Raw genomic sequence first — 19,474 nt, 5'->3', positions numbered from 1 at the left:
CTACCAATATAGTCCGTTAGATCTCATCTATGGACGCCTAGGATTAAGTTTCGTGAAAAAACACGGGTTTGCAGTCTACTGTATTAGATATTGCAGTCGTGGTAAACTGCAATATTGTTGTGGTAAGACTGCAATATTCAATGAACAACACTGCAATCTGGTAACGTAAAATTAGAAATTTCCTATTTTACCCCTCCGTGTTCTTACACGTGGCAGCATGACAAGCACACGATTTTCAGATCCAATGGCCTAAAATGGTGGTATGGTGTTACAATAAAGAGCGTTGTCATCTTAGTACATCCCTATATATATATATATATATATATATATATATATATATGGGCATGTTAGGGTGCCACCACCCCTTACCATACCACCATTTGTAGCCAATCATTTGTACACGTGGACGAATAATAAGCTGCCACGTGGCAAAAAAAAAAAAAATTCTGGAAAAAGACGGGCAGCAATATGCTGGTCTTTGTATAGCAATTTTTCTTGAACAACAATATCCGACCACTATACAGCAATCTATAGATTGTTGTGTAGTGTTTGTAATATTGCTGTGTAGCGTTTATAATATTGCTTTATAAGCGTTGTCACGTTGTCATTTTAAGAGGGGTTGTCATTTTAACACAAACCTATATATATATATACTTCAACACAACAATAAATTATAACTTTTTCACAAATAGAGTATATATTTGTGTTGATGTATTGTGAAGTACAATTCAATCTTTTCATGCAATTTTCTTCACGAGAACATATATAATTAGGATTTTGTTTAAATATTCAAAAAATACTTTAAAAAAGTATAGTAGTACTATCTTATACTTACCTCATCAAAACACGCTACGTATATTAAATAAAGCAAAGAATTATATAACACGTAATTTCATTTTATATCCGAAACCTATGGATGCGATCATACGAATATATGATTAAGCTTGAACTGCAGAAAATAGTAATCCTCAAATTTTCAAAGTGCCCATAAATAATACTCCTCGAATATTTGATTTATAAGGTATGGAATAAAATAAAGAATTCCTCGAATTTTCAAAAGTCCAAATTATGGCTCGAGAAAGAAATATCTGGAGATTCTATTCTCTATTTCCTCACGATCACGTACTTAAAAAAGATTCTCCCCTTTCGTTTTTATTATTATACACTCAATAATTCTTTATAACCACTCATATTTTGTATATTAATTTTATCTTCCAATATACGTGCTGATATGCACACAATTAGGTCAACTCATTTACTTAAGAATGACCGACGGGCGAATCAAATTGCACAATTACTCAATCCCATTAAAAAACTAAAAAATATACCAATAATTGAAATTTGAAACAGATCCAAATAAATTGACCAGCACTATATGCACCTAATTTATTACATATTCTATAATACCAACTAATTAAATTGAATTATAAAAATAATCAAAAGGTGAAAAGGGCATATACAGTCAGCCGCTTTTTCCCCTCTGTTGCATAGCTTAGCCTTTCATATTTTTATTTCAGTTTTTTTAGCTCACTTTTTTTTTCTGATTCATCCCAACTGCTCTCTCTCTCTCTCCTCAATTCAACAAATAAATGGTGTTTCGGATGCTAAAAAGCCCATTAACAGCCCATTCTCTCATGATTTCTTTCTCCTCTTCTTGGTAATTGCAATCTCGCTCTGTGTTTGTGTTTGTGCGTGAGTGGGGCCTTCACATGGCTGCGCAAACGTAAACGTATTGCTACGATTTCGGATGCGTTTTTGTTGAGAGCTCTACCTATTTCTTCTATGGAGGCTTCCGCTTTGGAGGGTAAATAAAGATCCTTCCTTTTCTAATTTTTTCTGCAAAAACTCGTTGTTTGTTTGCGGAGCATTTTCGATACTTTTTATGCGAAGCGTATTTTGCTGTATTTTCGATAGAATGGGTCATTGAATTCACGGCCGATCTGTTTGACGAGTCTGATTTCAGGCGTGAATTAATGTCTTGATGAGATTCGAGTTTTTTTTTTCGTCTTTGCGACGAAATCCCCACAGAGAGAGAAACAGAAAGAGACACGCATGCTACAACACACACAAACACGCACTCCATTATTGCTTTTTTCCTTTTTCTATTGATAGCTCGCGTTCTGATTGTCAGATAAATGTATAAATATTTATGAACTATACCTACTGTGTGTGTGTGTGTGTGTGTGTGTGTGTTTGGCTTTTATCACCACACCTCTCAATAATTCCAACTGTGCTTATAATAAGGATATAAAGGAGCGGTGATGGAGGTGAAAATGCCAACGATTTTCCAGCTGTTAATTGTTTTTCAAATCATGGAGTGTGCTAGATTAGTTGAGATCGATGATTAAATGTTTGATTCCTAGTTGACAAGTTGGTGCTTTTGGGCTTAAAATGTTCTGTTTGTTGCTTAGTTTGTGGGGGTGCATTACAGAGTCAAGGATGGAGTCTTGGTGCTTCTAAATTACTTTTGGTATTATTTGGGAAGAACTTTATACTCGAATAAATTTCTTGATTGTTGGTTGCCCCCCTTTTGACATATTCCATGTTGACTTGTTTTTGGGTCTCCTTGTTCACATGAGCCGTAGCATTTCCAACTTTACTATGCAATTTGGCAACCTTTGACTTTGCATCAATGCAAACACGTCGACGCTGTCGTGATGTGTGGTGAATCTTGATAGAGAGATGTGTAGCAGAGTCAAGCCAATAAGGTGTATGACATAGTCTACGCTAGAAACACACTTTTGGAGTTTTCTTGCTGATTATTCCACGGTTCCTTCATTCTTTGATCTTCGTCTCGTGTTTTCACTTACATTTCATGTATAGAAGAGATTGAAAAGCAGATGCACTTCAGTGGTTGACTTTATTATTTGCTTCCATAATGTGTTTTTTCCTGTGACTTTGGTGTAGGAATAACTAACTCCTTATTTTGGGAGAGATATTTGAAGACTAGTATCAATTGCTAGTTGACTCTTATTTCTTTTGGGATCCAGCACTAAACATTTGATTCACCAAACTGCAGGAAGTTTGAGTATGGAGCAGAAGAGGCAGCTAATCTACGAGGTTTCAATGTGGCCAGAGGGCGCATCTGAAATACTGCAGGCGTGGAGCCGGCAGGAGATACTGCAGGTCCTCTGTGTAGAGCTCGGGAAAGAAAGGAAGTACACTGGACTGACGAAGTCAAAACTAATAGAGAATCTTCTTAAGATCGTATGTGAAAAGAGATTACAAGAACCTGGGACTGCAAATGCTTCCGAAGTGCAGCCTTCATCAGAAAACGGTGAAAGGACTCACAAGAGGCAAAGGAAATCTGATCACCCGAATGGCTTGTCTGTTGCTTCAAATAGTACTGCACCCGTTATTCTTGACGATGATTCAGGTAATAATACCATGTGTTGTAAAAACTCAGCTTGCAAGGCCAAAATGAATCACAATGATGTCTTCTGTAAGCGGTGTTCGTGCTGCATTTGTCATCAGTATGATGACAACAAGGACCCCGGCCTATGGTTGATTTGCAACTCAGACCCTCCATTTCGCGGGCTCTCATGTGGCATGTCTTGCCATCTTGAATGCGCATTACGACATGAGAATTCTGGCATCTCACAGGATAGGCAGGATAAAGGGCTCGATGGGAGCTTCTGTTGTGTATCTTGCGGAAAGGTGAATGATCTGCTCAGGTAAATGTATAGTCTTGCTTCTTGTTCATTTTCTTGGTTTGCTGGTTTGTGTTATGTGATTAATTACACAGCAATATAAGATTAATATTCGTTTCAGACTTGCCTGAGAATCATTTTCAATATTGTCTTTCATCCTACAAGAGTAGTAGTTGATCTGGTTTTGATTTTCGAAAGGCTTCTGCTATCTCTGTTTGTGAACTTCCGTTGCATCCGATATTTGCACGTTCATCTGTTTTATTTGAACTTGTGGCGTAGTTTATAAGTAATAGTTGTAACAATGTAGAAGAAATAGTGCAGTTCTTGGAGAAAGCAACTGATAGTAGCAAAGGATACGAGGCGCGTCGACATACTGTGCTATAGGCTCTCTTTGAGCCAAAAGATTCTTGCTGGTACAAAGCACTACCAGCACCTATTCGGCATCATTGATGAAGCAGTGAAAAAGCTCGAAGAAGATGTAGGCCCTCTAACCGGTCTACCTGTGAAGAAGGCTCGAGGGATTGTGAACCGGCTCTCATCAGGCCCAGAAATTCAGAGGCTTTGTGCTTCTGCTTTGGAGTCTCTGGACTTTATGCTTTCTAACAGAGTTTCTGATATGTCTTCTGGTACGATCTCTCTCTACCACTCTCTCTATGTTTTCAAGTGGTCATCTGATGCATGCTTATACAATGTAGGTTGCAGTATACGTGGCCTGGAGCTTGTCAGGTTCGAAGACATCCGTGCTTCGTCTATCATGGTGATTCTAAATTCGGACGATTCTGATATGGGAGGCATCAATGGTTACACCTTATGGCACCGGAAAGCTGATAATAAAGACTATCCTGCAGAGCCTACTTGCAGATTGTTTAAACCGAACACTAAGTTCTTGCTTTCCGGGCTAGCTTCTGCAACGCAGTATATTCTCAAGGTTGTTGCCCTTGACACGGATCGAGAGGCGGGCTTCTGTGAACTCCGGTTTCAGACTCAAGACATGGTGCCAAAGTCGAAAATCTTGGAAGTGGAAAGGAGTGAGAGCCCAGTCAACACCAACTGCAGCAGTCTGTCTAGTCCCTCTTCTGTCGAAGACGAGACAAACAACACCGTCCCTAGCAGCAACATCTCGGATCAGAGCCAGAGGGAGACAACGGCGTTGACTGGAGATATAATCTCTCTGCTGGATGAGGACTGCAGCAGGGCGAAAACCAGCTGCAGCCTGCCAGAATCAGACACGATGATGAAAGACAGCAACAAGGGATCGTTGGATGGTCAAATGGCTGAGGACACGAGCACTGACAACGGGTCAAACACGCCTCCTAGGGCAGGCCTAGAATGCGTAGTATATGTGGACAGCTCGGAGGCTGGCCTACCTATCACCCCTTGCAAATTTGAGAATGCGAAAGATGACGCTGGGAGGGGCAGCCGACCTAAATTTGGTGGGAAAGACGTCAAAACGAGAGGTGAGAGGGAGACGGAGCCTCAAGCAGGGAGCTCATCGAAGAAGAGGAACGGTGAGATAAGAGATGAGAAATGCAGCGGCATAGGAGACAAGGACTTTGAGTACTATGTGAAGGTGATCCGTTGGCTGGAGCGCGAGGGCCACATTGAGACGGGCTTTCGCCAGAAGTTCTTGACGTGGTACAGCCTGAGAGCAACACCTCAGGAGGTACGGGTTGTGAAGGCATTCATCGATACGTTAGTTGAAGATCCCGAGTCTCTTGCTGGTCAGCTCATCGATTCGTTCTCGGATATCGTTTCGAATAAGAGGTGTTTGACGATCCCTGCTGGATTTTGTACGAAGCTTTGGCACTGAGAGAGATCCAGAAAGCTTCAAAGGATTATGAGCATGGGAAATACAGGGAGGAATTTTTATGATGCTTGATTCTTTGAATTTTAGAAAATTTCTTTGACATTATTCTTCATTGAAACTTGCATCATTGAAGTATTTTGATAGATAGGAGATTGACCTCTTATGATATTATTATGATCACCTCATTTATTGCAAATACACTCTTATTGTGTATATATCTATGCTATTCTCACTTGATATACCGGGTGATTTAACACCTGTTTTGTCAATTTTGACCTAATGATTTCTATTTAGATTTAAAGAAAAAATCATAACTAATTCCAAAAATAAATAAATTTGAGGTGCTTCTGGGCTCTCGCGTAGCATTGCCTGAACCAATTTATTAACAAATGAAGAAAATTCTGAATATATTTTTCATTATTTATTTATGGTTTGAAACATGTTATTTCAATTGTGAAAACTGAATTGTTATGATAAATTATCACGTTATATTTTCTAGAAGTAGAGTTTAGAGCCACTCATTTCGCTACACATTTCACCCAAACAAGCTCCTCAACGGATAATTTCAATTTTCAATTGATCAAAGTTTTTGAAGCGAAATAGAGAAATGCCGACGTTGAATTTGTTCACGAATGTTCCAGTTGATGGTGTGGTTGCTTCTGATATTCTCAAAGATGCCACTAAAGCTGTTGCCAAGATCATCGGCAAGCCAGAATCTGTAAGACCCTCACTTTCACCCCATTAATTTCGTAACAAAATTCAATCTTTTGAAACTCCTCGTCGAATTTCAATCATGGGTTCCTGGTAATTCGTTTTTTCCGTTCTGTGTATATGCCCGCTTTGTGTTCGACGATATTCCTCTGAGGCTTGAAAGAAGCAACTGTTTTCTACTTTTGAGATTGTTAACTAACTGTATGATTATCATGTATCATCTTCTTATAATGCAAAACAAGGCCGTATTGCTTGTCCATATTTGTCAAACTTATAATGCAAAACAAGATCACATTTTGTTGTTTTCCAAGATGGCCATTTTTGTTCAATCAAATGGCTGATTTGATGGATTTGAGGTGCAGTATGTGATGGTGCTAGTGAATGGAGGGGTGCCGATTTCATTCGGTGGGACGGAGGAGCCTGCTGCGTATGGCGAATTGATCTCCATTGGAGGTCTTGGCCCCACTGTCAATGCCAAACTTAGTTCAACCATAGCAGAGATTATTCAGACCAAGCTTTCCATTGACAGCTCCCGCTTTTATGTCAAGTTCTATGATGTTCAGGTATTCAATTTACATCTTGTTTTCAGAAAATGCTTAGCCATGGATGTACGAGTGTTTTACATCTCTCACTGCCTTCCTCTTGTTTTTGTCTTCCTATATTAGGGTTCATAATTAACTTAATTTTCTCCATGTGTTGTCTAGCGTTCTTTCTTTGGCTTCAATGGCTCAACCTTTTGACCCGAGCATGACTTGTCCGAGGTGATCGATGGAAAGCTTGAAGTCTAGTTCAAGCAGCCATGGTGATCTTGTGGAAGCTGTAATATCACATAACCATCTGTGTTATCTTTTTCTATTTATCATGGTGAAAGTTCGATACTCAATTTTTTTACTGGTTTTTTCACCTTTGATCTGTCAAATTCTCAAAAATTTGTCCTGTCCAATAACATTTTTTCGATTCAGTGATTGTTAGCAGTTCTACTATGTTCTTTCCCTGATTTTACCAAAGATAACAACCCTATATGCTAAAAAAGATTAAAAAGAATGGAGTATTATATTTTCAAACAATTTTCTGGTGTCTTGTAGGGGAAGAGGAATGAGAAGAAAACGAATCCAACACCTTCTAATGAACACAAGATTAGTTATGTTAACAAAGTAATAACAACCAAGAAAACTGCATTTCACCATGACTGTAAAAAAATTGAATGGATAACAAGATCAAGCAGTAATGTGCACAGGTAAATTCGTATTAACGCTAGAAGAGCGCTATTGAGTTCTCACAAGATCAAGAAATGCTAGTGTAACGAACTGAATACATTGTTTACTACAAAGAGGTAAGCACGCAAATAGGCTGTGTATAACTTCAATTCTATCACTTAAATGAACGAGCAGAATGCAATTGAACAACCGTAATAGTAAACAAATAAAAAAATTGAACAAAAATGCAATTACTCATTTGGAAAGCATAGTTCTCCGACCTATAATGCTAATATAATACCATTAGCTCGATTTCGATTGCACCTTCTTCCGACCCTTGATCATGGTCGAGGGCCTCACTCTCTTCTTCTGCTTGGCCTTTTTCTTGGAAGGTGGAATCTCGACAACGGGCCCCGGAGGCACGCCCTTCTTCAATGCACTACCCCTCGGAGTAACTGATGGTGGCAACCTTAAACTCTCAGGAGGCAGAGGAGTCTGTGGCTTCCAAACCAAGTTGTTCTTCATGGAAAACCTAACCTTCTTAGCACTCTTCTCCACACTCTTTCCACCAGCATCATCTCCACTATCTGCGGTTCCACTGGTGTTCACATTACCAAGCTCCTCGTCATGTACCAACTTCACCCTCTTTGCTCTCTTACTAGGTTTCTTGGCGATTACTGGTGTAGCGCATGAATCTGAATCTTCGTCACCTTCAGAATCCATTTCCGCAGCAACGATCTCAAACTGTTTCTGAAGATTCATTATCACATTTTCAGTCAACTCATTTTCCATGTTATCGCTTAGAATATCGGCTGAACCACTATCCAATTCCATATTCTCAGAGCCAACAATCCCAACCAAATCACCATTTTCTTCAGCTCCGTCAACCACTTCAGAAAGTTTATTTTCATCCTTTCTCTTCTTCTTCTTCCTCTTCTTTTTCTTATCATCTCCATCTTTCTCCTTTTTCGCTTTCTTACTCTTCTTTTCCGTTCCACTTTCCAACTGATCATCATGAGCCACATCCTCATTTCCTTCCTGAGACCCTCCGTCCACATTATCCTTACAAGCATCGAAATCAATGGGTATCAATTGTGGAACTTCTGCATCATCATCTTCGTTATATTCAGGTATACCAATTTCAATGCCAGAGGATTCCAATTCCTTCTCCAACTTCAAAAACTGTTCATGCAGCCCCAATACAACCTTCCTGTTCCCCTGAATGCAGTCAGCAGATGAAGTCACCTCATACAATTTTGCCGATAACCCCATCCTAAGAGCAACCACACCCAACAGAGCATTCCCATTGCTTTCACAATCCTCTCCCAACTTCCTCTTCAATAGGAGTTCTGTTCCCGCCTTTACCAGCTCATCAAACATGTTACTCTTCACTTTCCCTAACAAAATCTTATCAGTTCCCCTCATCAAAACTGCAAAAAATGGCCCCAAAATCAAATCAACCACCTCTTTCTGCACCGGAAACCCAACACCAGCCAACTCATCCAAAAACACAGACGCCACATGATAATTCACCCCATTCCCCTGCAATTTATCATCCGCCAACAACGCATCACTCCCCAGAACCCCAAAATATTCCCCTAAAACACCCACATCCCACTTCCTCAACCTCATTAAATCAAACAATGCTTTTACAAATCGGCGTATGAGCAAGTAGAACTTATCCAACCTCAGCCGGTCAATTCCAGGCCACTCGCGGCGAAGTGTAACCAGAAACCCACGGAAAAACTCCAGAGAAACCGCTGGCTGCAGCGAATGAAACAGAGAAATTAACCGATCGATTAGAGCGACCTGATTGGGGGTCTTGTCGGCGTGCCATAGGCAGTAAAAAAGGCCTTTCCACAGCTTCTTAAAGTCGGAGTCTGAGAGCTGCTGCGATTGGGCGGCGAGCCATGACTGAAGCAGCCGCAGAGATTGAGATCGGACTGCGGTGCTGCACGAGGCCAAGTGCTTGATCAGGGTGGGGCCAGTAGCGGCGGCGAGAGCTGGAATTAAGGGTTTGGGTTCCCGGCTTCTCTTCTTCATCGAGGATTAATGGTGGCGGTGTGGGGAAAATTTTCAAGGCGAGGCGCGCTAGGGTTTTTCGAGGGTTTGGTAGATTTTAGGGAGTTTTTATTTTCAATTTGTACAGTCAAAAAAGGCGATTTTAATTGAGTTTATGGGATGTGATAAAATGTCACAAGTCGAAACCGCGGAATATTTAAAGCTTAACTACCTAATTTGATTTTCTATATTGATTTATTGTGTTCACCATTTAATTGATTGGAATACAAATTTTTAAACTCGCAAACTTGCTTAAAAACTAAAATATGAAAACTGAAAAATGAAATATCTACATGATCAATTAATGAGAGTTGTCACTTGAGAATATAACAGAAAATAGATCTAAATTAGAGGGAAATATTTTAGAAATTAGTAGTTTATAAGTATGAAATAAAATTCTAAAACTTAATTAGAAGTTCAAAAAAAGCGTCAAAAATAAACTATTCAAACATGAATTCCCGCTTTCTTTTTCTATATGGATGCACCGCATCACGAACATGAAATTTAAGAAAACAGACAAAAAAACAAAATATGAAATGGAGTGTATTTTTAAATTGCTCTTATTAGATAGTTAAAACTTAAAATAATAATTAGATGATAAATTAAATTTATTTAATACATAACTGATTTTTTGATATTTGGGCGAAAATGTCTTTCTCGTTATTCACAATATATTTTCTATATTTGTAACCTCTCTTAATATTTTGATTTTTTTTAATTTTTGGTATTGCCCAAAAACAATTACTGTGTCTGCTATTATTTGGGCAATGGTTTCGTAACTTTCGTTACAACTACATAGAGAAAGAATCGGAAGAGAGATAAATGAGTAGCAAAGATATACTTATGGATCACTAAAAAACTCATCAGTACGACGAATATATTTGTTCACGAATTCAAATATTTTAGATCGTTATAAGTCATGGTTGTATGATATCAAGCTCGACGGTAATATGATGTGCCATGTGTACCAAAGTTTGTTTATTCGTTGTTCCAAGAGAACAAAAACTTCATTAAAAATATCAAAGGAGGCCAAACATCAGACAATAATAAAACATAAAAAGATTACAACATAAACAAATTGTTATATAAAGAGTATGTCTGTAGCTAGAGAAGTCGTCAGTCTCAATGTTCTAAAATCAGGTTTCGGTGTAGTGCTGCTGACTGCTGTATCATCTCAATGTCGAGCCCCCTTTAGTTCCACGACTGACTCGACTTGCCCTTGAGCACGTGCAGCTCATGCAGCCTAAACAACAATGTAAGACCAGGTTTTGATCAGAAGAATGAGTAGGTTATAGGTATTTGCTGAGTTGGTTACCTTGCAATTTCAGCTAGTTTCTCAGCCTGCTCCGCGATTCCAGATGCGATTTCAGACATTTCTGTGTGGTTGTTATTTTCGTCGAAGATGTAGTTGCTAATGCTCGCTTCTTCAGGTTGGTTCAGACCATGTAGAGCCCTTTGTGCAAGAGGCCACCGTGCCTCTATCTCCTCCACGTCAAGTCTGTCTTCGAGACGAAAGCAGTCTGTTTTTCAAAGGACCAAAAATTGAACAATAGTATATGATTTGATCCAAACTTCGTATACACGCAGAAACAATTAGTACTACTAACTACTGGGTGTGTTGTGTATAGAAATGCATACATTAACATACCTTGTTGTCGTGCAAGTTTTGCCTGACGATGTAGCGTATGGCAAACTTGATTAGTTGTAGGAGGCCATAGAACAAGGCGCTGTATATCCAGATCGCAACTGCCCATCCCCGCCCGCACCCTTTCACTTTTTGCAAAGGACCAATCTGCATACACAGCAATAAGAGTTGCCACCTGCATAACCAACTGATAATCAGCTAGTTTCTTTCGTCATCTTTGATCATGTTCTATATGTATAAACAAATCTCACCAACTGTGCAATGACAAATGCGCAGACGAGGAGCATACCAGGGCGCTCCAAGTAATTGGGGCCTGACTCACAATGCTGACTTGTAAGCAGAGAGCAGACATCATCTCAGCATCATTGTGTCTCATGCTTTTTACTCCAAATATAACCTGTGTTTTCAATTTTCATCAATAACACCAAATATATGTAGTAGTACTACTACTTAGTCTTACAATCTATGGAGAAAGATTTTCTTACGGGAAAGAATTCGGATTCATGCATCAACCAGAAGAAGACGACACTCATCAACAATGGCTGCATCAATAGAATTAAGGGCTTGGCTTCCAGATTTATCTTCTTCATCGAGCAACTGCACAAAATTTTCAAGCTCGGTGGCGCACTAGATTTTTCGAGGCCCTTTTGATATTCAATTTGGTCAGTCCCACGATTTAATAAAGCAAAAAAGGCTATTTTATGGTAGGAGTATGTCTCTGAAGGTAACAACGGCGAAACCGAACAATAAATAAAACTTAATTACCTTATTATAGTGAAGATTTGAAGGATCTAAATTAATTTCCTTAAATATAAAAGGGGTAAATTAGTATATTTGAGTATGAAATCAATTATAGAAAGTGAAAAATTGAGGGGTATTAAGTTATATACTCCCTCCGTCTTAAAAAAAAATACTCCCTTCGTCCCAGATAATTCAGGACACTTTGACCCGACACGGGTTTTAATAAATCTAATGGAAAATGAGTTGAAAAAGTTGGTGGGATGTGGGTCCTACTTTTAAAGTATTAGTTTTATAATAAAATGTGAGTAGGAATGAGTTAGTGGAATATATGGTCCACTACCAAAAATGGTAAAAGTAAAGTGGGACGACCCGAAATGGAATACTGGATGGAATTATCTGGGACGGAGGGAGTAGACAACATTTGAAATAGCACGACTTTTAATATACAATTGGTACAGTAAGATAGATAGAAAGAAAAAGTGATTGAAGTATTGTTAGCGGAGACTCACCTCATTAGAGAAAAAAAGTTTTCTTAAATAGAATTGATATATTTTTAAGGGATACTCCCTCCATCCCCTATTAAGAGTCACACTTTGATCGGGCACGTGTTTTAAGGAATGTAAAGAAAAGTTGGTTGAAAAAGTTAGTGGTATGTGGGACCCACTTTTTTATATTGGTTTTATAATAAAATGTGAGTGAAGTGAGTTAGTGGAATGTGGGACCTACTTACCATTTATGGTAAAAATGAAGTGTGACTCTTAATTGGGGACGAACCGAAATGGAAAAATGTGACTCTTAATTGGAGACGGAGGGAGTATTATTTTTAAGGGACAGAGAGAGTATAATTAAATATATTTATCATTTTTCTCTTGTAGAAAAGTAGTTTAAAATTCTGAATGAATTTTAAGACTTAGAGCATTCACCGTGGTGGAACATAATTCTGCCCTATAAATCCGCTCATTTCCATTTTCCTCCCCTTCCAAGTTAGCATTTTATCATCCAGCCCAAACACATGCAATAACACGTCCTATAAATTCGCTCATCCCATTCCACCTCACCACCATTTTTTATTTTTTGTAATTTTTACTACGTTATCAAATAAAATAAATTGAACTACCAAAATAATATAGTATGAAACTTTCGTCATATTAAAATTAAAAAAAATACAACGAGAAACAAACTTTAAAAAAGTACAAATATGTTTCAATGGTTGCATGCCCAAATTTCTTCAATCATATCGCGTTGAAGGTGATTATGGACGTGTTCCTCGCGGGTATTAACAAAGGCACAAAGGTAAACCGTCGGCCCCACCATGGCTCATTGACAAAGTAACCTGAGTAAAGCCGTTGGGCAACCATGATGTGCTCACAGAAGACCCGCTGCCCATGTCGGATTGGTGTAGGGATCGACGACTGTTCTTCCCGTCGTTGTTCCTCTACGCGCAATGCGTAGTCCAACATGGCTCGCTCTAAGAGCTCATGTATATATCTCGTGTCGTCATTGTCGCCGACATTCATTTCGAGTAGAGAGAGAGAGAAGTGGGTGTGGATGAAATGAACTGGAAGAAGGGGTATTTATAATGTGAACTTTGAAATTTAAAAAATACTGCGATAGACGGTTTGATCGGCGGTTGGTGCTCAATGTTGAGCTTATTAGTATGTTTGTGGTGTTTCGTTTTCAAGATTTGTTAAACATTCGTAATTATTAGTAAAAGGCTACGGCCCTCTTTAGCACCAAAAATTATTTTTTTCTATATTTGTAAACTCTTTTCAGTCTATATATCTTTGAATTTTTTGCATTGTCAAAAAAATAATTGAGCAACGGAATCATACTAAAGTTGTGTTTGAAGAAAACAAAAACTTCATTAAACTCATCAAAGGAGTCCAAACATCAGACAAGTTTGTCTGTGATATCACTTATAAAACATGAAAAGAAAACAACATAAAGTTTTATATATGTCTCAATTCCTCTAAATAGGAAGAGCTCTTATCCATAACTAGCTAGAGAAGTCTCAGTCATTCTCCATGTGCTCCTAAATCAGGTGTTGAAGAACTCCTCAGACAGTGTAGTGCTGCTGTATCGTCTCAATGTCGAGCCCCTTTAGTTTCACAACTGACTCGACGTGCCCCTTGAGCGTGTGCAGCTCGCGCAGCCTAAACAACAATGCATAACCAGATTATGATCAGAATATATATGATTTTCTTAGCAAGAATTTAGGCTATTGCTGAGTTAAGGTCACCTTGCAATTTCAGCGCGTTTCATAGCCTGCTCCGCGATTTCAGACAGCTCCCTGTAGTTGTTCTTTTCGTTTAATATGTTGCTGGAAACTTCTTCGGGTTGGTTCAGACCGTGCAGAGTCCTTTGTGCATGAGCCCACTGTGCCTCTCTCTCCTCCTTGCCAAAGTCTTTCTTGGAGGTGAAAGCAGTCTGTTTGTTTATGAATCAAAATTCAACAATATGTGATTGATTTCATCCAAACATCCTATGCAGAAACAATTATTGTGTGCGTTGTGTCTAGAAATGCATACCTTGTTCTCGTACAAGTTTTGCCACGCCCTCCCGCTCAAGATGTATCGAATGGCAAACTTCATTAGGTCGAGAGGCACATAGAATACCGCGCTGTATATCCAGATCACACCGGCCCATCCCCACCCGCATCCCTTCACTTTTGCAAACGACCAATCCGCGTACACAGCAATAAGAGTTGCCACCTGCATAACCAACAATCAGATAGTTTCATAAGAATAGAAAAGGAAATCTTTATGTTCTTCCATCATGTTCTGTGTACAAACGAGGTTTCTCACCAGCTGTGCAATGACGAAGGCGCTCATGAGGAGCATGCCAGGGCGCTCCACGTAAGACCAGCTGCGTGATCTGGTGACGAAAATGAGGGCCTGACTCACAATGCTGACTTGCAAGTAGAGAGCAGACATCATCTCAGCATCATTGTGTCTGATGCTTTTCACTCCAAATTTCTCCTGTGTTTTGATCAATAACACCAAATAGATTCACATATATGTGGAGGGCTTGTCCTAGTATTGATCTATGGAGAAAGAGGGTGGTTTTCTTACGGGAAAGAAGTCGGATTCATGCATCAACCAGAAAAAGACAACAGTCATAAACGCAAGATAGCCTCCAAGTGCAACGCCTGTGGCAAAGATCTCCTTCAGTTTCCAGCTATCTGGCAATGGAGATGGCTTCACTCTATCCTTGGAAATCGTCATAATTGTGCCTAATAACGAAAAAATCGGGACCATTAATCTCCGTATAATATGATAGCAGAGTCCAAGCAATCAAATCAAGACACCACAAATTCATTACCGTCGTTCAAGATGGCAATGATCAAAACCATGAAGGGGGAGAAGTCGAACTTCCAGATCAAAGAAATGAGCATGAATCCAAACTGCAAACACAGGATTGCATATCAAGACAGCTCCTATATACAGAGATAACGATGAAAATAAAAGCAAAGCATAATTAACAAACTTACCACTATACGAATGGTGATGGAAACCGCGTATATCTGTCAAAAAAAAAAAACAGGCATCAATAAACATTCGCATACAACAGAAGATGAAGAGGGCTAAAAACTAACAGTGTAGTTCTTCATTCTCTGGAAAATAGCTCTACTCGTCAAGACTGCGCTAATGATGACACTGAGCCCCGGCTCAGTGAGCACAATATCAGAAGCGCCTCTTGCTGCATCAGTGGCATCTGCAACAGCAATACCAATATCGGCCTTCTTCAACGCTGGTGCATCGTTCACACCATCTCCTGTCATTCCAACAATGTGCTTCCTCTCCTGCAACTTCTTCACGATCTCATACTTGTGCTCTGCATTGGACAAGTTTAAAACCCGACATAAAAAATGAAGCTCCAATGACTTTTTCATCATATCTATACAATAAACGCACCTGGGAACACTCCTGCAAAGCCATCCGCCTTCTCAATCAGTTCTTCGATGGGAAGTCCAGCTATGGACTCGTCTTTGTGCTGGCCTAATAACGAAGCTGATGGGTACATGTTCACTCCCATCCCAAGCCTACGCCCCGTCTCCTTAGCAATAGCAAGCTGATCACCTAAATCAAGATAAATATATAAATCACTAGTTCGAAACTCCAATAATCACTCTCTCAAGCTGCAGGCCACTAACCAGTGATCATCTTCACGTTCACGCCAAGGTGGAGAGCTCTACGGATAGTCTCTGCACTGTCGTGCCTGGGAGGATCGAAGAGTGACAAGAGCCCGACAAACTCCCAAGGACCACCGAGGCTCTCCTTGGATTTCTCCGGCACTTGCTGAAAAACATCAACCATTTATGTCAAACCCGAAACATGGTTACATTCATACACTACATAAACAAGTATGAGTTAAAGAACCTGTCTAGCAACAGCAAGAGACCGTAGGCCACGCTCAGCGAACTTGTTGATAACGCCGTGAACCTTCTTCTTGAAATCCTCCCTACAATTGCAGAGGGTGAGGATCTGCTCCGGAGCCCCCTTGCTAGCTCGATGCCAGTTTCCGTTGTTATCAATGTATGTGAGAGCAGTCCTCTTATCCACAGGGTTGAACGGGAAGAAATGCACCTCCCTTATCCCCGCTCGAGCCTATCATCAACAATATATCAGCTTTGAATTCATAAACAGAAACCAATAAAAGAAAAACAAACCTCTTTGGGATCAGAGAGAGTTCCAACAATGGCTGCGTCAATAGCGTCCTGATTCTCTGTTCTAGAGGCTCTGGCCGCGAGGAGAAGGACGTGATCAGCGTCTGCGCCCTTGGCGAAGACTTCAATGAGAGATTTATCGACGGTGAGCTTGTTGAGCGTGAGCGTCCCTGTTTTGTCACTGCAGAGGACGTTCATCCCGGCTAGCTCCTCGATGGCTGTCATCCGCTTCGTGATGGCGCCCTGCTGCGAAAGGCGGTGGGATCCGATGGCCATGGTCACAGACAGCACTGTGGGCATGGCGATGGGGATGCCGCCGATGAGTAACACCAGAAGGTTATCAATTCCGTTTCGATAGCTGCGGCGCTGGATGGGGTACATCACGATGATCTCCGCCAGCATGCCCACAGCGATGGAGCAGATGCAGAAGTTTCCTATCGCTGTGAGAACCTTCTGGAAGTGGCCTACTTGGTGAGTGCTGTCGACAAGATGCGCCGCCTTCCCGAAGAAGGTGTGGACGCCTGTGGCGATGACGACAGCCTCGATCTCGCCCTGCTTGCATGTTGACCCGGAGAAGACCTCGTCGTAGGGGTGCTTAGTCACGGGGAGGGACTCTCCGGTGAGGGCTGACTGGTCCACCTGTTGGCAGATGAAAGAAAATAAATATAACAGAGAACTGATAAAGTCACTCATCCTATCACGAATTTGTTTTACCTTGAGAGGATCCCCTTCAAGGAGACGGGCATCGGCCGGGATGATGTCACCGAGCTTGATGCTGATGATGTCGCCCGGGACTAAAATGGCGGCCTCCTGCTCGCTCCATTTGGCGTCTCTGAGGACCTTGGTTTTGGGGGCGAGGCCGGCCATGAGAGCGGCCGCGGCATTACCTGTTGGCAAATGAAATTAAAAAAAATAACTATAACAATATCTCATATCGTGTAACTAGTATACAAGTCTATGATTACCGGCGTTGTTCTCTTCGAAGAAACTGATGGCGGAGTTGATGAGGAGAAGGCAGACGATGCCGACGAAGTCCTGCCAGTCGGGGGGCAGGCCTTGGCCGTTGGCGAGGACGATGGCCATGAGGGCGGCGGCTTCCATCACCCATGAGAGAGGGTTCCACATGAATCCCAGAAACTTGAGGAATTTGCTTTCCTTCTTCTCTTCCAATTTGTTGAGGCCGAAGATGAGAGCTCTGTTTTCGCCTTCGGTGGAGCTCAGCCCGTCGCGGCCGCATTTCAGCTGCTGGAACACTTCCTCTATCGGAACCTTTTCCTGTGATATCACATTTACTTGCGCTTATATTTATTCATATATTAGACTATATATTAACCATTTTTTGTTTTAATCTTGACATTGATGTTTCAAGATCCAATCAATTCCACTGAAATGAAATATGGGCGATAATACATTTGTAAGAAAAATGAAAGAATGGAGAAAGTTATTAACCAGATCGATAGACTCATTCTTGATCTTTTCAAGACTAAGATCATCAGCTCCCATTATGGCTGCAGCTGAAGCAGCTCAATCTGCTTTTCAGTAAATTCTTGTTATGTTTGAAACTTGAAAGAAAGTCGATCGCCTCAACCCTGTTTTATACTCCAGTCGATCATACGCATGCATGCCACTCCCTTAAGTGGACCCTTCTCTCTCACACACACAGGCATTAACCATACATGCATTACTATATCTATAAATTATAATTAGTGCCTTAAAGTCATATCTTATCTTATCTATATTTCATTTCATTTCGTATTTATAATGTTATCATTCTAATTTCGTAAACCAATTACATGTAATATGTGGCTATAGCCTATAGGCGTTAAATACACTAAAGTAATGTTCCACAAAATAATGCACGATTCTGTACTTTCATTTCTAGACACCTTTCCTTGTAGTACTACTTTACACTCATCTTAGTATCTTACACATTTATTTTATTAAATTAAATAATTTTATGTGTTGAATTGTATATAAGAGTTATTTTTTTTACTAATTGTTTGCAAAATCAGAATAAATTAATAATTCGATAATTTTTATATATAGATTTTAAATTGAATATGCAAAACCAGAATTTCATGAAAGTTAAGAAATTTACATGCAAATACCACTTTAAAAAAAATCATAGTTATGGTCAACCATTATCGATATAAGAGCATCCACAATGGCGGCTAGCGCACCGGCTAGCCGATTTGCGTCGCTAGCCGGTCGGCTAGCCGAACCATTGGGACCGGCCAGCGGCAAATCGGCGACCGCGTGCCGATTTCCAGGCGCTGGCCGCCATTGTGGCGTGCCGATCAGCGAGCGCTCGGCCAGCGCCGTTTTTTATTTTTATTTTTTTGAATTTTTTTGAAACACTATATATACGCGATTTTAGTTTCATTTTTATTTGCACCACTTGTTTTAACGATGAGGAGTAGAGAGAGAGGCGGGGCTCGTGTGTGGAAGCCCGTTTTTTTATAAAAAAAATTATGTACTTTTTTTTATCTATGTACCTTTTTTTTAAATGAAATGAATGAATTTTTCCATATATGTCTCGTAAATTTAATTTCGTAATTTATCGTAAATTTAATTCCGTAAATGTAGTTGTTTTTGAATTATTTTTATTGCGGCTAGTCTGTGGCTGACCTTAGGCTAGCCTATTTGATTAAAATAATGATGTGGCAGATGGATTGTTAGTGCTAATAACGTGGAGGGAGAGAGAGTGGCTAGTCTATGGCTGGCCTATTCTGATTGTGGATGCTCTAAGAGCATCCGCAATGGTGCTTAGGCCAGCCATAGGTGTAACACCCCGACCTTTTACCTTAAGACTTTGAAAATCAACCTTATATATATTTAAGTTTCGCGCCTAGATCTTTACTTCTCAAATAATTAATCGTTGTGAAGTATATTTTGGAGTGGTGATTGAATATAGTATTACTTCAATATAAAGTCGCGCTAATAAAGGTCCGTTTGTGAAGACCGAGTTTCAAATAAAAGTCCGTACACGAGTTCAAC

General features: G+C 40.1%; 5 protein-coding genes across 7 annotated transcripts; 2 read left to right on the top strand and 3 right to left on the bottom strand.

Moving 5' to 3' along the window:
- The first annotated feature begins 1,526 nt into the window (after positions 1-1,526).
- LOC125188684 (VIN3-like protein 2) lies at positions 1,527-5,737 on the top strand. 3 transcript variants are annotated; one of them, XM_089058005.1, is made up of 5 exons: positions 1,527-1,657; positions 1,740-1,804; positions 3,020-3,674; positions 3,972-4,276; positions 4,346-5,737. In XM_089058005.1, exons 1-5 carry the CDS (start codon positions 1,590-1,592, stop codon positions 5,458-5,460), a joined length of 2,208 nt encoding a protein of 735 aa, XP_088914131.1. In that variant the 5' UTR covers positions 1,527-1,589; the 3' UTR covers positions 5,461-5,737. The 3 variants fall into 3 exon arrangements, with proteins under 3 accessions (XP_088914131.1, XP_047941643.1, XP_047941644.1); XM_048085686.2 differs by having other exon boundaries at positions 1,533-1,804; XM_048085687.2 differs by lacking the exons at positions 1,527-1,657; positions 1,740-1,804 and adding an exon at positions 2,280-2,708.
- A 177-nt stretch (positions 5,738-5,914) lies between these two features.
- On the top strand, positions 5,915-7,151 carry LOC125188685 (Tautomerase/MIF superfamily protein). Its single transcript, XM_048085688.2, has 3 exons — positions 5,915-6,175; positions 6,531-6,731; positions 6,873-7,151. Exons 1-3 carry the CDS (start codon positions 6,065-6,067, stop codon positions 6,906-6,908), a joined length of 348 nt encoding a protein of 115 aa, XP_047941645.1. The 5' UTR covers positions 5,915-6,064; the 3' UTR covers positions 6,909-7,151.
- Positions 7,152-7,410: 259 nt separating this feature from the next.
- Positions 7,411-9,508, bottom strand: LOC125190151 (uncharacterized). Its single transcript, XM_048087360.2, has one exon. The coding sequence runs from the start codon at positions 9,405-9,407 to the stop codon at positions 7,668-7,670; it is 1,740 nt and encodes a 579-aa protein (XP_047943317.1). The 5' UTR covers positions 9,408-9,508; the 3' UTR covers positions 7,411-7,667.
- A 1,108-nt stretch (positions 9,509-10,616) lies between these two features.
- On the bottom strand, positions 10,617-13,198 carry LOC125189295 (plasma membrane ATPase 4-like). Its single transcript, XM_089059280.1, has 6 exons — positions 13,145-13,198; positions 11,584-11,667; positions 11,360-11,467; positions 11,074-11,245; positions 10,741-10,945; positions 10,617-10,668 (listed from the first exon to the last, which is right to left on the bottom strand). Exons 1-6 carry the CDS (start codon positions 13,196-13,198, stop codon positions 10,617-10,619), a joined length of 675 nt encoding a protein of 224 aa, XP_088915406.1.
- A 450-nt stretch (positions 13,199-13,648) lies between these two features.
- Positions 13,649-18,057, bottom strand: LOC125187998 (plasma membrane ATPase 4-like). The gene is made up of 15 exons (XM_048084711.2): positions 17,927-18,057; positions 17,443-17,752; positions 17,192-17,364; positions 16,481-17,116; positions 16,191-16,418; positions 15,965-16,109; positions 15,726-15,890; positions 15,407-15,645; positions 15,302-15,334; positions 15,133-15,214; positions 14,883-15,043; positions 14,616-14,789; positions 14,340-14,522; positions 14,051-14,238; positions 13,649-13,964 (listed from the first exon to the last, which is right to left on the bottom strand). The coding sequence occupies exons 1-15, from the start codon at positions 17,978-17,980 to the stop codon at positions 13,868-13,870; spliced, it is 2,868 nt and encodes a 955-aa protein (XP_047940668.1). The 5' UTR covers positions 17,981-18,057; the 3' UTR covers positions 13,649-13,867.
- Positions 18,058-19,474: the final 1,417 nt, after the last annotated feature.

Source organism: Salvia hispanica, chromosome 5 (assembly GCF_029641045.1).
Source record: "Salvia hispanica isolate PSC_SH4W2 chromosome 5, Shi_PSC_v1, whole genome shotgun sequence".
NCBI classification, from domain to species: Eukaryota; Viridiplantae; Streptophyta; class Magnoliopsida; order Lamiales; family Lamiaceae; genus Salvia; species Salvia hispanica.
The sequence above is the reverse complement of the archived record's forward strand: the minus strand, read 5'-3'. Positions and strand labels throughout refer to the sequence as shown.

What these genes read in the sequence shown, in the direction of transcription:
- LOC125190151 (XM_048087360.2), bottom strand. Translation starts at nt 9,407, where the DNA reads ATGAAGAAGAGAAGCCGGGAACCCAAACCCTTAATTCCAGCTCTCGCC.
- LOC125187998 (XM_048084711.2), bottom strand. Translation starts at nt 17,980, where the DNA reads ATGGGAGCTGATGATCTTAGTCTTGAAAAGATCAAGAATGAGTCTATC. An exon ending in CTTTGCAGGAGTGTTCCCAG is followed by an intron (nt 15,646 to 15,725) that starts GTGCGTTTATTG and finishes TGTCCAATGCAG; the next exon opens with AGCACAAGTATGAGATCGTG. An exon ending in CCATCACCATTCGTATAGTG is followed by an intron (nt 15,215 to 15,301) that starts GTAAGTTTGTTA and finishes CTGTGTTTGCAG; the next exon opens with TTTGGATTCATGCTCATTTC.
- LOC125189295 (XM_089059280.1), bottom strand. Translation starts at nt 13,198, where the DNA reads ATGGGCAGCGGGTCTTCTGTGAGCACATCATGGTTGCCCAACGGCTTT. An exon ending in ATGAGTGTCGTCTTCTTCTG is followed by an intron (nt 11,468 to 11,583) that starts GTTGATGCATGA and finishes TTGAAAACACAG; the next exon opens with GTTATATTTGGAGTAAAAAG. An exon ending in AAACTAGCTGAAATTGCAAG is followed by an intron (nt 10,669 to 10,740) that starts GTAACCAACTCA and finishes ATTGTTGTTTAG; the next exon opens with GCTGCATGAGCTGCACGTGC.
- LOC125188684 (XM_089058005.1), top strand. Translation starts at nt 1,590, where the DNA reads ATGGTGTTTCGGATGCTAAAAAGCCCATTAACAGCCCATTCTCTCATG. An exon ending in GGAGGCTTCCGCTTTGGAGG is followed by an intron (nt 1,805 to 3,019) that starts GTAAATAAAGAT and finishes ACCAAACTGCAG; the next exon opens with GAAGTTTGAGTATGGAGCAG. An exon ending in AAGGTGAATGATCTGCTCAG is followed by an intron (nt 3,675 to 3,971) that starts GTAAATGTATAG and finishes GAAATAGTGCAG; the next exon opens with TTCTTGGAGAAAGCAACTGA.
- LOC125188685 (XM_048085688.2), top strand. Translation starts at nt 6,065, where the DNA reads ATGCCGACGTTGAATTTGTTCACGAATGTTCCAGTTGATGGTGTGGTT. An exon ending in TCATCGGCAAGCCAGAATCT is followed by an intron (nt 6,176 to 6,530) that starts GTAAGACCCTCA and finishes TTTGAGGTGCAG; the next exon opens with TATGTGATGGTGCTAGTGAA. An exon ending in TCAAGTTCTATGATGTTCAG is followed by an intron (nt 6,732 to 6,872) that starts GTATTCAATTTA and finishes TGTGTTGTCTAG; the next exon opens with CGTTCTTTCTTTGGCTTCAA.